The 16,536-nt window shown below is 30.9% G+C and overlaps 6 protein-coding genes across 7 annotated transcripts; 3 read left to right on the top strand and 3 right to left on the bottom strand.

Moving 5' to 3' along the window:
* Positions 1 to 467: 467 nt before the first annotated feature.
* LOC106708912 (uroporphyrinogen decarboxylase) lies at positions 468 to 3,850 on the top strand. The gene is made up of 7 exons (XM_014500514.2): positions 468 to 635; positions 824 to 1,111; positions 1,197 to 1,355; positions 1,634 to 1,777; positions 2,363 to 2,518; positions 3,175 to 3,342; positions 3,657 to 3,850. Exons 1-7 carry the CDS (start codon positions 618 to 620, stop codon positions 3,798 to 3,800), a joined length of 1,077 nt encoding a protein of 358 aa, XP_014356000.2. The 5' UTR covers positions 468 to 617; the 3' UTR covers positions 3,801 to 3,850.
* A 32-nt stretch (positions 3,851 to 3,882) lies between these two features.
* LOC106708910 (COP9 signalosome complex subunit 3) lies at positions 3,883 to 8,182 on the bottom strand. Its single transcript, XM_014500513.2, has 9 exons — positions 8,009 to 8,182; positions 7,534 to 7,688; positions 7,172 to 7,268; positions 6,612 to 6,829; positions 5,916 to 6,113; positions 5,223 to 5,375; positions 4,768 to 4,899; positions 4,357 to 4,539; positions 3,883 to 4,027 (listed from the first exon to the last, which is right to left on the bottom strand). Exons 1-9 carry the CDS (start codon positions 8,061 to 8,063, stop codon positions 3,947 to 3,949), a joined length of 1,272 nt encoding a protein of 423 aa, XP_014355999.1. The 5' UTR covers positions 8,064 to 8,182; the 3' UTR covers positions 3,883 to 3,946.
* Positions 8,183 to 8,738: 556 nt separating this feature from the next.
* Positions 8,739 to 9,622, top strand: LOC106708796 (RWD domain-containing protein 2A). Its single transcript, XM_014500350.2, has one exon. The coding sequence runs from the start codon at positions 8,755 to 8,757 to the stop codon at positions 9,598 to 9,600; it is 846 nt and encodes a 281-aa protein (XP_014355836.2). The 5' UTR covers positions 8,739 to 8,754; the 3' UTR covers positions 9,601 to 9,622.
* Positions 9,623 to 10,637: 1,015 nt separating this feature from the next.
* LOC106708688 (anaphase-promoting complex subunit 4) lies at positions 10,638 to 14,218 on the top strand. Of its 2 annotated transcripts, XM_014500225.2 has the most exons (6): positions 10,638 to 10,867; positions 11,371 to 11,474; positions 11,619 to 11,810; positions 12,085 to 12,625; positions 12,701 to 12,900; positions 12,971 to 14,218. In XM_014500225.2, the coding sequence occupies exons 1-6, from the start codon at positions 10,759 to 10,761 to the stop codon at positions 14,192 to 14,194; spliced, it is 2,370 nt and encodes a 789-aa protein (XP_014355711.2). In that variant the 5' UTR covers positions 10,638 to 10,758; the 3' UTR covers positions 14,195 to 14,218. The 2 variants fall into 2 exon arrangements, with proteins under 2 accessions (XP_014355711.2, XP_045533892.1); XM_045677936.1 differs by lacking the exon at positions 10,638 to 10,867 and having other exon boundaries at positions 11,393 to 11,474; positions 11,702 to 11,810.
* Positions 14,219 to 14,536: 318 nt separating this feature from the next.
* Positions 14,537 to 15,757, bottom strand: LOC106708745. Its single transcript, XM_014500294.2, has 3 exons — positions 15,368 to 15,757; positions 15,022 to 15,256; positions 14,537 to 14,827 (listed from the first exon to the last, which is right to left on the bottom strand). The coding sequence occupies exons 1-3, from the start codon at positions 15,572 to 15,574 to the stop codon at positions 14,631 to 14,633; spliced, it is 639 nt and encodes a 212-aa protein (XP_014355780.2). The 5' UTR covers positions 15,575 to 15,757; the 3' UTR covers positions 14,537 to 14,630.
* A 15-nt stretch (positions 15,758 to 15,772) lies between these two features.
* LOC106708746 (transmembrane protein 60) lies at positions 15,773 to 16,219 on the bottom strand. The gene has a single exon (XM_014500295.2). The coding sequence runs from the start codon at positions 16,181 to 16,183 to the stop codon at positions 15,776 to 15,778; it is 408 nt and encodes a 135-aa protein (XP_014355781.1). The 5' UTR covers positions 16,184 to 16,219; the 3' UTR covers positions 15,773 to 15,775.
* Between the last annotated feature and the right edge of the window lie 317 nt (positions 16,220 to 16,536).

Consider the following 16,536-nt stretch of genomic DNA (forward strand, 5'->3'; position numbering starts at 1 on the left):
TAATACTTCACACACATAATATACGTATGTTGCAAAACAAAATCGGGTAATTTAATTATTATGAATTGTGAGTTCTTTTTAAATTCTTGTGAACACGCGAGCGGTTAATATTAAAAATCCTGCCATCTCGTGTCTTGACTTAAAAACAATTTTAAGACCGGAGAAAATATAATGGAACATTACTAGCAATACCTTATAAGATGACATTAATTGAGGTTGTATTTCATGCTTCCTTGTTTTTCGCAAATTTCTCGGGTAAACCTTGATAAACTATGATTATGAAAGCAGATAATGTAGCAGATATAACTTCATTCTGTAAATTCTGGCTAAATTGAAAATTCTCCTTGCCTATAAATAGTTCTATTCATATTTTTTACAAGTAAAAACAACAAATGTTGCGAGAAGTTGAAATCTGGGAAAATTCGTTTACGTCTAGTGGAAACACTTTTCGCCTGTCAAAACTTTTACATGACATGATTAGACAATTCGAATGGATTTTTCGTTCAAATGAGTTTAAATTACCGGCGACAGTGATAACAGTTGATAATTTTTTACGAGGTAGACTTATAAAGCATATTTACAAGTCATTAGGTCTATATTGAAACCCAAGTTATAAAATGGTTTATTCTAATAAGGTAAGTCGCTTATTACCTTTCGCATTTAATTTCTAAAGATACATTTTTAACCTATGTCCTAAACATATTTTCAAGTAACAAAGTATACTTAACTAGATCTTTATTTTTAATTTTAAGACTACCTTAAATCTAATGTTATATTTTACCTTAGCCTAATGCTTTTATAGACAGAATTTCTACGTTTTTAGGACTTTCCTGCGTTAAAAAACGATAGATTGTTAAGAGCAGCTACAGGCAAGGAAGTAGATAAAGTACCGGTATGGGTTATGCGTCAGGCTGGTCGCTATCTGCCGGAGTTCCAGGCAGTTAGAGCGCAACATGACTTCTTTACTGTTTGTCGAACTCCTGAACTGGCTTGTGAAGTTACACTTCAACCTTTAAGACGTTATGAACATTTGGATGCCTCAATCATATTTAGCGACATCCTTGTTATCCCTCAAGCTCTTGGTATGACTGTGGAAATGCATCCAGGTGTGGTGAGTAGAAAACTATTAACTTTAATGTGTTATATTCTTTCTTTTTTTAATATACTATGTATGTAATATAACTTTGCAATTGCAGGGTCCAGTGTTTCCGACTCCCTTACAAAGTCCCAGTGAAATAGATCAATTGCAGGAGGATGGGGCTGTCTCCAGATTAACCTATGTCGGGGATGCAATAACATTAACAAGACACAAAATAGAAGGCAAGGTGCCTTTGATTGGATTTACTGGAGCTCCTGTAAGTCATTATTTTATTGAGTTGTTTACTATTATAAATTGAAATCAGAGAAAAATTTAAGTTTTCAATGAGCTTAGGGGATCCCTTTGAGCCGTTGATAAATCTAAGACTAAAAAATAATACTTCTGTAAATAAATGTTTATTCTATAACCTTTCCTTTATTCTTTATTAAAAGTCTATAATAATAGTTAAATATTTCTTCCAATAGATTTCATGTAACTCTTTTTGTAATATTGTTTCATATTAGCCTGATTTAATTTTAATTAATTATATTACAGTTCACACTAATGGGATACATGATAGAGGGTGGTGGAAGTAAAACAATGTCTAAGACCAAAGAATGGCTTGAAAAGTACCCAAAGGATGTCCACAAACTGCTCAGTTTGCTGACAAGAGTTATAATTGATTACTTAGTTATGCAGGTAATAAGAAACTTTTAGACATTCCATTTCTACAATTTTTGTATGAATATGAACTTGACAGGCAAGTCAGTAGAACTTAATGTGTTAAACATAAAAACTAACTCACTAGGGTGATGCAGTGACCCGAAGTGGGCCTTGGCCTCCGAACATGGATAGCTGTATTTTTGTTTATGAATTTGGTTGGTTTGGTTTGGTTAATAGCTAAAAGTGCATACATTTTAGCTATTGTATTATTTCGTCAAGAAAATTGCAGATAACCTTTGTTAGCATTAACTGATTATTTTGGTTACCAAAAATAACCTGTAAACATATTATTCTTCCATGTTTTAGAATATAGGTTACATTAAAATCATATAAAAAGGAAAAACAGGAAAAAATTTAAAGCTTTAACAAACACACAAGGTTAATTAACAAACTCCTAATATGGGTAAAAGCATCAAAACACTGCATACCTTAAAATTATTTTAAAAATGTACTATGCACTTCAAGGTCACGTTATTGTTAGTGTTTAATTCAACATAAAAAGCTTTATTCTTACTGATGTACTAATTACATACTTTATTAACTAAACTTGTATATTTAAAGGTAGAAAGTGGAGCACAACTACTACAAGTATTTGAATCAAGTGCGGATCATCTTACAAAGGAACAGTTTGCAGAAATATCAGCTCCATACTTAAAGGATATAAGAACTGGGGTTCAACAAAAACTTGAACAGAAAAAATTGGAACAAGTTCCTATGGTAAATTTACAAATGTTTACTTTTCACTTTACTCGAAAGGATTCCAATATATAGATATATATAGATACAATTTAGATGCAGGGCTACATGTTATTTTTTAATTTTCATATTCCATCCATGAAGACAATGAGTCTTTGATGATTAAATTTTCTTGTCTTGTTTTGATTTAAATTAAACCTTTTTTCTCATTGCTTTAGGATTTACTATTGTATGAATGTCTTAATATATGTACAACTTATTCATATATTTTATGATATTAAACCTTTAAATATTAAACCTTAAAATATAACGCATTAAAGTTAATAGTTCAAAGATTGTCATCCCTAACTTGGGGTAGGCTCCGAGCCCCTCGGTGGGGACGTATAGTGAGCTGATGATGATGATTAAACCTTACAGGACCATAAGATTTCCAAGACTAAATATACCAATACAACACAATACTTTAGCTACAATAACTTAGCACAGTTCTTTTTTTTTAATTAGTTCAGAAACATATTTGCTGCTATGGAGATATCTTTTATTTTGACATTCAGTAAAAAAAATATTGATTAAATAATAAATAATTGAACATTCGATAATGTTTTTTGTAGATAGGACAAATAATTCCCATGAGCGTGAAAGGGTTAAAAGTATACTTGTAACAATTTGAATTACAGACAGTGTTTGCAAAAGGCGGAGGTCATTCCTTAGATGTGCAAGCAACATTAGGATATGAAACGATTGGATTAGACTGGACGGTGGACCCGGTGGAAGCCAGAAAAATTGTTGGTGACAATATTACACTGCAAGGAAATCTGGATCCGCAGGATTTATACAAGACACCAGTAAGTTGAAAATAGTTTTATTCAACATTATTTTGAATCGACTTGAAAACATGCTGCATTCTCAAGTTTTTCACAGCCAGTGAGGTAATAAAATTTTGTGAATATTTTAGCACAGAAAAGATGGTTATATTTTAAATATCTCTGAGTATGGAACCCCTTAACATAATGTAGACTACTTACCTTTTTTATAGTAAAATGGAACTGTAGGAACTTGCGTCATTATTTTATTTTCCAAAATTATTGATGAACAAAAACCCTAAATAAAGATTGACATTATTATTCCATCAGAAAACTAATGTCAAATTTATTTACAGGAAGAAATTAAGCAGATGACCATAGATATGGTGCAAAAGTTTGGCAAACACAGGTATATTGCTAATTTAGGGCACGGGATAACACCGCAGACCCCGTTGGAGAGTATGACAGCATTTACTGAGGCCGTTCATGAGGCACTTTAATGCATGAAATTTCAAATAAAATGTATGTTTGGATATGGGATGGGAATATGTTTTTTTTTTATATTCTTAAAATAAATTGCTTAGTATATATGAGATGCTTTAATGAACTAAATTGTTACATTTGTTTGGAAATTATATTTTGTTATTTACATTGAATATGTTGTTTTTGAGTTCTGGCTTGTGGCTGGCATATCTTCGTCGTGACTCCCGGCAGACTTCTTTACATACTAAAAAAAAAAAAAAAAATGCGAAATTTTAGGTGGATAGATGGATATTTTTTGACAGGTAACACCAAAACCATTAAACAGATCTAGAAGAAATCTGGCACAAAGAAAGATTACTGTCTGGAACTAGTGAAAAGTATTTTTTTTAAGTTTTTTGCTTTTATTGCAACCCAAAAACAGTATAACATGAAAAATAAAGGCAGTTTAATCTACACAAAGACGGCTGACTAAAGTTGTCTTAGAGTTGATAAGCGGTCACTAAGAAAGAACTTGTGTGTTTATTGAGTAGTTTCTTAACTTATCTGCAAGCAGTAAAATGTTTTAATCCATACCTGAGGGTTGACTTGTATTTGTTCGTCCATTTCCTGTATGTACTGATGCAGCTTGGTGCAGGCGGCCATCTGCTGCTCCAACACGCACAGTGTCTCAGGCGATGCATACTTCTCCGGGCTGTCCAGGAACACAACCATACCATCTTTTTGATTGATCATCGCATAGATTTCACCTTCTTCAATCTGAAATTATACAGATTTAAGCATTGTTTAATATTTTTAATTTTAAAAAAATATATATTTTTTAATATTTTTCAGACAGTAATAAAACTTTAAATAATACTGTTCATATCTGTGTAATAAAATGTGACAATTAAATTTATTATTATTAATTTGTTTATTATTATTTATTTATTGTTATTATTTAAAATATGAATGGGACAGATGTTAAGTTAAAAAATACTAATTTACCATATTCAGTATATAAGACTCCGCCTGCGCCGGTCCAGTCAATTGTACGCGAGATGCGACATCACTTAGAGATAATGTTAAAAATGTTTTTGTCAATCTCTGAATGTTTTTCTTATACATTGAGTTTAGCACCTGGAAAAAAAGAACATTTTAAATTCCGTTACATTCAATAAATACGAAAAAAATGCCCTGTCAAAGAAAATCATAAAAGAAATGGTATGAGATTTTAATTTTCTGATAGGTTTTACTTTTGTAGCATTTGGGAATTCAAAATTACCATTACACCTGTCGATAATAAAACGAAAAACTAAAATCAGGCACTTTAGAAGTGCAGTGAAGGTTTATGACTTTTTGATGTGTAGCTTCTTTCCGCCCTTATTTAAATCAAATTCTGTTATGGAATGACTTTACAACTGTAAAAATCTTGAGTAGATTTTCTTATAATTTGAACTTACCTGATTAACTAAACCCATATTCTTATCTCGCACGAATGTCTCCCTGTGTTTTACTGCTGCATGTTCACTAGTAGATAATTCATGATATGCCACCGACAATGGCTTCAGAAATCTACATACTACTTGAGATGTATATTTAGGCATTGTGAGCATCTGAAAACAACAATGTATATATAAGATCTTTCGGAAAGTCATTTCGTTTTTTCTCGACTTAGGATTCGTGTATTTTCGACGAAGATGCACCATGTCCTGGAAAGTCGGTTGGAGCTGATAAAGGCATTATTAAACATAGAAAATAGAAATAAAAACGAAGTGACTTTCTGAACAACCCAATACATAACATAAAAACCTGACTAAAATTTTATTAATAACAAATGGATGGATATTTGTTTCTAGGTATCTCCTGAACGGCTAAACATATCTCACTGAAATTTGGTATAGATGTAGAACATAGTCTGAAAGATTAAGTTTGTCTTTTATTTCTCGCAAAAAGAGATGCGGACAACAGTTTGTATCAATACTTGTTGCCCTGTAACTCCAGGATCTTAATATAATTTATAACAGAATTACTCTGAGTTTGGATATTATTACAGTTTTTTTTTATGAAGTTGCGGGCAACAGCTAGTCTTAAACAAATAAAGATCCAAGATGCCTAATTTATTTGTATAATACAATACAAGAAATTAAATTTACCTTTCCATGCAAAATCAATGAGATTAAAATGTACTTCTTGTATGCCTCCAGCATTATATGTGAAACGACCAATGCTGGAACTGTAACAACTACTTCAAAGAAGTATAAAGCACGGTCGTAATTCTTCATGGCAGTATAGATCATACCTCCATAGTAATAATAAAGCAGAAAATGCTTTGAATCATTGTTACCACCAAGCTGAAAGACATTTAAAATATTTCATTAAGGACCTAATTCATAATGTCCGAACAAACTGCTAGATAACAAACAAATTAATTGACACATAATACTTCTTGTCCCACATATAATAGTTTGTGATTCACAGCTTATTGGAGATTGTGAACTTTATTTGACAAATGAGTTCCAAGTAGCTTATTCAGGACTTACTTGGACATTGTACACAAAAGAGAGAAATCATGTATTCTGATATTTCAGTAACCTTTTTGAAAACTGTATCAATCTTCGTAATATGATAAATGCGAATGTTTACGTTGATGGTATGTTTGTTAGAAGGTATTTTCAGAACAAATCATGATGAAATTTGGTACAAATATAGAACATAGTCTTGAAGAACACAATAGTCTACTAAGTTTTTTTTATACTGCGCGGACGGAGTTACGGGCGAAAACTAGTAACTTTTTTATATCTATAAATGCTAATTTTTTGCCTTTAGAAAGCTACAATTTAAATACTTACCTCTGATCCAATTCCTGTTATATCAGTATCTAGAAATTCAAGAGCTGGCTTCATACACTTAGAGAGAAGACACAACTGACACAGATCTGCATGCACTGAAGTTAACTGGGAATCAAACAATTGTATCTTCTTGATGGCTTTTTTCAGAATTTCAATGCCCCTTATAGGCTGCTTAATTTCAATAAGATGGTCTGTAAGTTGATGACAAAGTTCCGCATCTAAAATTTAAATTAGTTGAAATTATAGTCTTGTTTTATCTACACAATAACATTGTAACAATATTTGTATTAAAAACTATTCGACTAATTCGAAAATTTAAACTAGATTACAATTAGAATACTACATTAGCCTAACATAAAAATAGTAGGGTAAATTAGGCTATATTTAATATATTTTTTAAATGTTTAGAAATAAAATGTACATAGGGGCAAAGCTAGAAAAGATTGCTAGCACTAGTGAATATACTAACTACTAAATGGAACAGTCACATATTTTAAAGGTACCAATATTTTTTTTACCAATATTGAGATTGAAAGTTTATAGTATAAAATGAAACTTACATAAGTCAGGTTCTAAGCGTACTTGTTCACCATTACAATTTGTAATAAATTCATGAATCTTTGAGTACATATTTGTTTTATCAACTTCATTAGCTCCCTAGAAATAAACAATGTCAATTTAATGAAATCCTTAATTTTTAAATTGAAATTCATGACAATTTCAATTAGTGAAATATAAATCTATTAAACTTGTTACCTTTTTTTAGAGAACCATTTATCCTATTCCTTACCATAGATTTCTCTATAATTTCATTATGCTTTTAGTTTACACAAATCAAACAGTTTAATTACAAACATTATCATCAATATTTTTATTCATTTTTATGAGGTCTTGGTAACTTAAAATCACATACACAACTAACCTGTGGATTGGAATATTTAGCAACAAGAACAGCCAAAACACCAAGAGAATGCTGCTGAATATCGAGGGTCTCCAACACTGTGTTTAAATGAGCCTTGTTTCTTTGTAAGACTTCATCCGATTTTACTATTAATTCTAGTACATCTCTAAAATGACCTACAAAAGTATTGCGTTTTAAGTCTCCCTTAACAGTTTCTGAGACCAAAATCTCTGTTTAAAACATATTGTTATCTGTTTTGTTAAAGATAAAGACATGGATGACGATATGTTTTATATACTGATTTTTCTCAGAAACCAACGGTTAGACTAATGAGAAATCGATTTCAACTGGACATCTGTTAATGACAAGTCACCAACATTTTAAGTTGTATAAAACCTAAGTTACTATCAAAGATACAAGTTATCATCAAAAATTAATAAAAACTATGAGCCTTTTGAACCGGTGTATACCAATAGTTCAAACATATCGAACATACCAGCTGCTGATGATGTTCTAACATTATTAACAAACTGCTCCAGCGGTGAAGCCATAGTAAACAGGTTTAGTTTCAACAGTAATATTAGGTCTAATCTTTCTTAAGAAATTTATATCAATATACTAATTTCGGCAGCGAATTTCAGCAAATTTGTTGACAATGACAATTGACATTGACAAAGATTGACGACATTCCTTTCACAAAGACGACAGCAGTACAGTAGTACGTATAAAATTGTGGATTCTATAACAAAACCAATGGCTTTTTTATAATTAAAAAAAAATGAGATTTCTGATAATCAATTTGTGCAAAAAGATAAAAGAAAACGACTCGATAAACTATACTATTTATGTTTTCCATCAAATAAATTGAATTATCATGTTTGGTAATGAGTAAAAATTCAGTGGAATTTTATTGCACCGATTTTGCCTATTAAACCTTTATACGATGATGAAATGAGTGAAATGACGATGACATTGCACAATCCTGCGTCTCTGGTTAAAGAACCAATACCAGAAAGCTAATACCTTAATAATAATTCTTAATCTGAGGCTAATACCTTCCCAACTTGTCATTGTCAGTTAAGTTTCGCTTGTCTGTTGTCATTTCAATGTGACACAAGTTGTTTGTCATCAAAATTTTGGTGAAGTGTTGTGTTTACAATTTACTACCAGATTTTTGCTCACAATTCTTTATAATAAGTAAAAATCCTCATTATACTATAGACATTGTTATCAAATAGAAATATGGAGGCTGACCAATCAGTTAAAGATACGTTAATTGTTAATTTAAATAAGCAATTAAGTGAATTAGAATTATTGAAATCTATGTATCCCAATCAGAATGAAATTATCATAACTGATAGCAATGTATTCGAAGACATTAAACGGTTTGTTGAAAATAAAAGTTCTAATATTCCTAACCACCTTGATTTTATTTTGAAAATTCATATCAATGGGTTAAAATTAGAGATATATGTTAACTTACCAACATTTTACCCAGACGAAGAGCCAGATGTGTATGTAAGGTGTAATCAGTTAAATAGACAGCAAGAAACTAATTTAAATTCAGAACTATCAACATACATTAAACTTTCTCATGAGAATGAAGTATGCTTATATACAGCCATTTCATGGCTACAAGAAAATATTGATAATTTCAAAGTGATAACTGAAAATGTTCCCAAACCTACACCTTCTGTCTTGAGTAGTAAAGATGCCACTTTTGTGAGGCTGTGGATTTTTTCACATCACATTTACAGTAGATACAAAAGAGAGCAGATCATAAATAAGTCTAAAGAACTGAATTTGACTGGATTTTGTTTACCTGGAAAACCTGGCATCATATGTATTGAAGGAATCGATAAAGACTGTTCAGAATGGTGGAAAGATATAAAGTCATTGAATTGGAAGAAAATATCTATAAGGAAATCAGAAGTTTTTGACATAAAGGATAAAGACAAACAGCAACAGTTTAAGGACTTCCAGGAAGTTAGTTTTCAAAATCACTTATCTAAAAACAAGACTGCTTTTTCTAGATTTATGGAGGAGCACAATCTTAGTCAGGAGTTTGGTGAATTTTTAGGAATTTAACATTGTAAATGATAGTCTTATTTTTGAGTTTAACATAAGAACAAAATATGTACAATTATGTTAAGGTTTTTTCTAAGTGCTGATTATAACATGATTTAACCTATTGTATATTGTAAAATATATCATCTACTGTACTATCTGTGATTTAGAACACTCTTAATTGAAAGTGAAAAATTATGTTTACTTCAGACACTTATAGTCTGCTAGAATTAAGAACTTTTTATATAATTTTAAATAGAAATATATTACTAAATCAAAATGTTTGTAAGTAAAGATTAATTAAGTTATTACACTGTTAAATTTAGCATACTATTACTTGATTCTAGCCAGGAAGATACCTATGTATTTCTAAAGTTGTCAAACTATTGAGATGAAATAGGTGCATGAAATTAAAGCTTTAAGATGTTATCTGCTCCTTGTTCGTGAAATGTTCTACAAGGCAATAAGATAACGTTAAGTAAATTGAATAATTTATTATAAAATATAAAATAGTAATATTATAAAAAGTTAATTAATAAATTCAAATGTCTTATTATTTTATTATTTTCTCTTAATATTAACGTTTTTCCTTTAGGTTTCTGCATGTATATACTATATACGCTCTTTGCATATAAGCATACACGCTCACGTAGGCTATGAGGATATATTACGATGAGCAGGCATCAAGCATCAACCATTTGAAACTAACTGCTAACTACCACGCTTGAAGACGTTAAATGCTATTATTGTCGTAGCATTGACAACACTGAGCGGCAAACCATCACTGCTGATTCGTCAGTGGCGCATTTATACGAGTTAATAAATGTATTATCTATGCAATCGTCTAACTCTGACTGCACTGATCTCTATAAATGGATAGGCGATTGCATAGAAGTGACAACTTTTGTTTTGTTGCGATTTAAACCGTTTGATGTTACGTGACAGAACATCGTCGCTACAAACCACCATCAGCGCCAAAATTGCGGAAATCAAAGAGGCACAAGATACTACGTCGTATAGCCAGTCAGTTTGTAGAGGTCAGTGAACTGACTGACAGTGACAATCTTTCGAATTCGAATTTCTCAATATCAAGTCAATCTCAAAATATTGCATTTTATTTATATATTTTCAACTGAATACGATAATACTGTATTATTTTTAGTGAGGTATAAACATAAAATGTTTAATTGTGCAATGAGACAAGTAGAAGAAAGACATGTAACTTATCAAGTGGATTTAATGGTTTGGAGTAACCGGCTGGATTTGGTAGCTATTAGCAATTTCAAAGGCAAGAAAACAAATCATTAATGATATACAAAAATTGTCAAATCGTAAATACAGTGGCAGTGTCCTATCTGGCGCCCCTTGTAATCCGACAGCCCATCTTTATGCTTCATAAATTGATTGATTTATTATGATTTTATGCATGGTTTTTGATTATTTGAATACATATGTACAAAAGTTTGTACATAATTATTTCCTAACGTAAAGTTAATATCTTTTGTATGATATATAGCATTAAAGGCGTTAATTTAACTTTTTACTTCAGAGTATTACATGTAGAATCTATATTTGATCTGCAATTTGTCAGGTTACAAGGTACTCTATTGTAAAAAAAATCCGGAATTTATGTAGTATCCAACAAATTTAATAATTCAACACTGCCAAGCAAAATTTTTGTCAGATTCCCGCAGGTCTATTGTATGAAGCTTAATACAATTATTTGCTTATATTTAAAAAGTAAAACATATACATCTCTTTCACTTAATTACTATATTTTTCTTGTTTTAGGAGAAGTGCAAGTACATAGATTACATTGGCAAAAAGTTTGGAATTTACCTGCACCAAAAGAAAATGTAACAGTACAAGCTATTGCCTGGAGGCCCGATGGCAAGGTATTAAGAGGTTTAACTAATTAAAGGAGAAATCATTATTAATAATAACTATACTAATAATAATAAATAAAGGTTTTTAAATGACTTCCCTATTTGAAGTCTATTACCATCAATTTTGGTTAAATATTTGTTTTATATTTTTAGGCGTTAGCAATTGGTTACAGTTTTGGGATTGTGTATGTTGTTGATATTGAGGACAAAGAGATTCTAGACAAATATGATTTTAGTGCTGAAAATCCAGAAGATCCATATGATTGTAAGCCTGTAGGCATTTCCTGCATCACTTGGGCTGTTAAAGCAGGAGTATTAGAGAGTGCAACGGAATATAATGTTTATGTAAGTAACATGTTCATAAGTAAATATAGCTTTGGAAACTTAAAACAACATTAATGTTGTAATCATGAAATTATTGATTCTAAGTTCTTTGAGATTGACAATTAAAAATAAAAAAGATTCATAGCCATTTTTTCAAACTTATCCCTGTTGCGTTATCAAAATAATCATCTTCTCATGTTCTAATGGACAAGCTATGTGTATTTACTTGTGCAACTAAATTGTCTTAGTACAATAATAATGTTTTATTAACTTTAACCTTGATATAAATTTCCAGGATGATACAACAATATTCTTGCAAAAACCACCATCTGCAAGCACTTCATATAAAAATCAAGGCTCTGATGATATAGTCAAATGTTACAAAGAAATACCAGAACCATCGCAGTTGAGCATGTTGATGATTGGATATGGCAATGGAAATATTTACATGAGCGTATTTGGAAGATATCCATATGGAACTATACTTTTACCAGAATTAGTCAATGATGAATGTGGGGAATATAAAATACTGGACATCAACTTGTCTAATGATTTTAGTGTAATGCAAGTACTTTATTTAGACAAGATTACGAAAAATATATACTTGTCAGTAATAAATACTAGTGTATTGTCAGCATATTCTGAAGAATTGTTTGTGGTGGCAAATAAACATTGTCAAATTGTACAATTATTATCACATCTTGATCAAACAATGACTTCAATAACTGAAGCTTGGGAACATATCTTACTAGAAATGGATTCAAAAATGGCTCATTATGCATCTTCAGTTCCTAAAGGTGGAGTTTCAGCCGACCTACTGGAGTTACTAATGTTAGGTATGTTGATTACTATAAGAGTTTTTAAATGGAGTTGTTTTTAAAAATTTTACAATGTATTGTTATAATTTTTAGGTGTACCATCCGATGAACTTGAATTGTTCTTACTTCAAGAGTTGACTGCTAAAGGGTTGAAAAAGTTTGGCAGTTCGGTGGAGTTAAGTTACTCTACCATACAAAAGCTTGTTCTTAAACAGTTGAATATTGTAGGACACAATTTATCTTATTACCTTTCAGATATAAGAGGACTTACTAGAATTCCAGATAGATTTAAGGTAAAGATTGCTTTAAAATGAAGAAATATTAAATGGTCTTTAGATAGTTTGATGTGGAATTTTTTTTCAGATTCTAGGTTTGGATGAGACTATGGTTACTCGATCAATCAGAGCTTGTTGTGCGTTTTTAAACAAATGCCTGGAATTACAACAAGTTATTGATGTGTCGATGCGGAACTACAAGGCCTTCTTTCGATGGCTCTTTGTAGTAATTATCCGTTTACTTGATGAACAGACACCTTGTGAGATTGTCAAAATGACGCAACAAGAATTCACTCATATAGCTGAACTTCTATACAATTTTGATAATGTACAAACAGAGGGTGATAATTCATCGGAGAAACCTGTGAAATTCAATTTAGAAAGATTAGGACAATATTTGCAAGATCAAGATTTAACAATACTTCCTGATGATGAAGATAATCCCTGGCATAAATTTCTTAAAGATAATTCGTGCTTAGTAAATGACAGTGATACAATTTTTTCAATGACTGAATTCAGAAGATTTTCTTTGGTACAACAACAAAAATACTTGAAGGATGCAATAAATCAAGTGTTCGATGTAACTGGAAAAAATATAGGTAAACATTTTTCTGTCATTTATAATACTAAATGCTATGAAAATCGAGGCATTGTATTAAATCCAGAAAGAAATTTAAGAATATCACAGACTTATGATTCAAATCAAGATAGATTTGTGATGGGTTTAGTGGACCTTAGGAATGCACCTGATCGGTTATGTTTTATGTCAATTCAAATTAAAGAAAAATCATGTTCAGCAGTTGCAACCAAATATTACTTTTCATCAAGTTTATTGCAAGAAGCTAGTCAAAGCCGTTTAGAGGATGAGTCAATGGAAATAATGGATGTACAATTTTATTCAGCCGAGTACCTTTCTGTACTAGTAAGGCATCCACGTCATGAAGATAACTCTATTTTCATACAATTGCCAGTAAAAGTTGCTTTAGAAAATGCTAGTGATTTGAATATAAAATCTAAAATTTGCGTCTTTAATGAAAAAACACACGAAAAGAATATTTCTTCATATTTAGATCATAGTGTTTATAAGATACTTGAAAAAATGGATGGATTTCGGATAGCTGTATCAGGTGGACGTAAGGTATCTGTGGTATTATCGAAAAGTCATAGGAAAGTCAGAGTTTTCGAAATGGAAGTAAATGGTGATGATGAAGAGGATGAGACATTAGACGCTACACCGCAGTCACAATCAAGTCATGCAGGTGATCAACAAACACCTACCAAACATGATGCTTCTACTGAAGATTTTAATTAATGACTAAGTAATAAATTATTTTATCCTCACATTGGATAATTTTATTTTAAAAATAATTTGTTACCTACTTATTAAATTTTTTGTTGATAGGACATCTATAACAATATAATGAAGAGGAAATATTTGATTGATTGCTTGCATTGAATTGAAGAATTCTTTCACTACCACAGCTTATATTTATTATTAGATTTTCTTAAAATTCCTCGGCGGACAAAGTCACGGGCAATAGCTAGTATAAAATGAAACAGAACATTCGAGTTTTCATTATTTTTAATTTCATATATAAATAATGAATACCTTATATTAATCTTACAATTTAAAGTTACATTAAGACATGCCTGCATTTTTGCAGTCCTGAATGAACTGAAGATTTCAACTATTATGCTATTAAACTGTTAGTCATTCAAAATAAAAACTTTATAATTTTGATATAAATCTATATAAGACTAGGACTTGGTGTTTTTATCTGGATATTTTCGAATACTGAATTAAAATCGGTGTCTAAGCCCTGATTGTCTATGCCATATAACAAATGTTCTGACGATACATTCCTGCTGGGCCCAGCCACTGGAGTGATGGCCTTTGTTGTGCGGTTGTAAATTTCATCACCATCCTCATCTTCAACATCATCCACTGCAAAACATTGTTACTAAAATTACATACATATTAACAACAATACAAATTTTATGGAACAGCTTATACTAGTTGAGTATTAAAATATTTAAAAGCCAAATATTACAATAAAAATAGTAGATGTATTTGTATTTTCCGTTAAATTGTTTTAAATTCATTCTGAATAAAATTAAAAAAGATCTCATACTCCATACCTGGTACAACTGTCCGGCCATCATACTTTCTCCATTGTTTTCTTAAGCGATAATACATTATAGCACAGCCAATCAAGACAATGATAGAGACCACAATTGCAACAAGTTTAACTGCATCAATTGCTGAAAATGATGAACCTTTAACTATCATCTCCACTTCACCAGCTGAGATCTTTGAACTTTCAAGATGTTTTGACAGGCACACATACTGGCCAGATTCACTTGGTGATACATTCTGTAATTAAAGTAAGTACAGTAGTTTAGAAACATATAGAGGACAAACTTACATTTATTTTTCACAACGATAAGCACATTTTGATAAGTTCATAACTAGTGTTATACTTACATTTATCCGTAGTTTTCCAGATAGAACTTCATATTTATATTTCCTCTCATCAAAGTCATTGTCAGGGCCGATCACTTTTGTTTTATTGAGAAGCCAAAACATAAAATTGTGCGAATAATCATTACTGTTACAGTTCAGAACGGCAGTGGAACCTGCAGGCACTTCTTTGACAATGGAATTCTTTACAACTGTAATATCTGTTGCCATTTTATTAAGTTGCTGCTTAACATAGGATGATTATATCATCAGTTTTGAAGCATTTATGACTATGACATTACAGTGCACACATACCCTGTGTCAATGAATCTGTGCCAAGTTTAAAATTATCCGCCATTCCCGAGGTCACATGTTTTCACACAAGAATGTATAAGTCTGATAAATTGTTTATAAATCATTTTTGTTACTACACTAATAACGGCTACTTCTGCTTGAATGCTTTATAAGGTGCATAAACACTTCAATACATAGTACTGGTAATAACATCCAAATAGGCGTCATGACGACGTAGATTGGAAGATATAATTTTGTGTATTCTAATTTTATACATATAATTATTTGTGCCGCCATTTTGAGTCCAATTGCAGCAATATACCAAACATTTTTATTAATTGTACCTCTAAATCTTTCTATACCATTTCGACAGTGGGAAACCATATGAAACAACACATAAATCAATAATATACTGTCGTATACCCACATTGGTATGAATACTATAAACCAATTCCAATGCGTTCTTGACTCTAATCTTAAACATAATAAAATTAAGAATACTAAGAATATAAACCAAGTAAAAAGAGCTCTATGTAATATCGCCATAATTTATATATAAAGAAACTTTATAATGTATAAATAGATTTTTTTTCTATCAAACTGTATTGACGTAATTGACAACAAAGACTTTGATAGCTTGACAGTTAAAAGCAGTGCTATATAGCAAAGAGTAAAAGTGGTAAAATAGCGATAAAGTGGTATACAAATTGGGTTTTTAATTTTATTTAGATTGAACGGAATGAACATTGAGGTATACTCGCTAAATTAACTGTAAACCCACATTAATGTAAACTCGAAACAATTAACGAGCCAGCCGTTTTCTAAAAAGATTTTAAAACTTAATACTATACCGACAAAGACAACTCACAAAAAATTGACATTGACACTGACAAATGAAT

This window comes from Papilio machaon, chromosome 5 (genome assembly GCF_912999745.1).
Source record: "Papilio machaon chromosome 5, ilPapMach1.1, whole genome shotgun sequence".
Classification (NCBI taxonomy): domain Eukaryota; kingdom Metazoa; phylum Arthropoda; class Insecta; order Lepidoptera; family Papilionidae; genus Papilio; species Papilio machaon.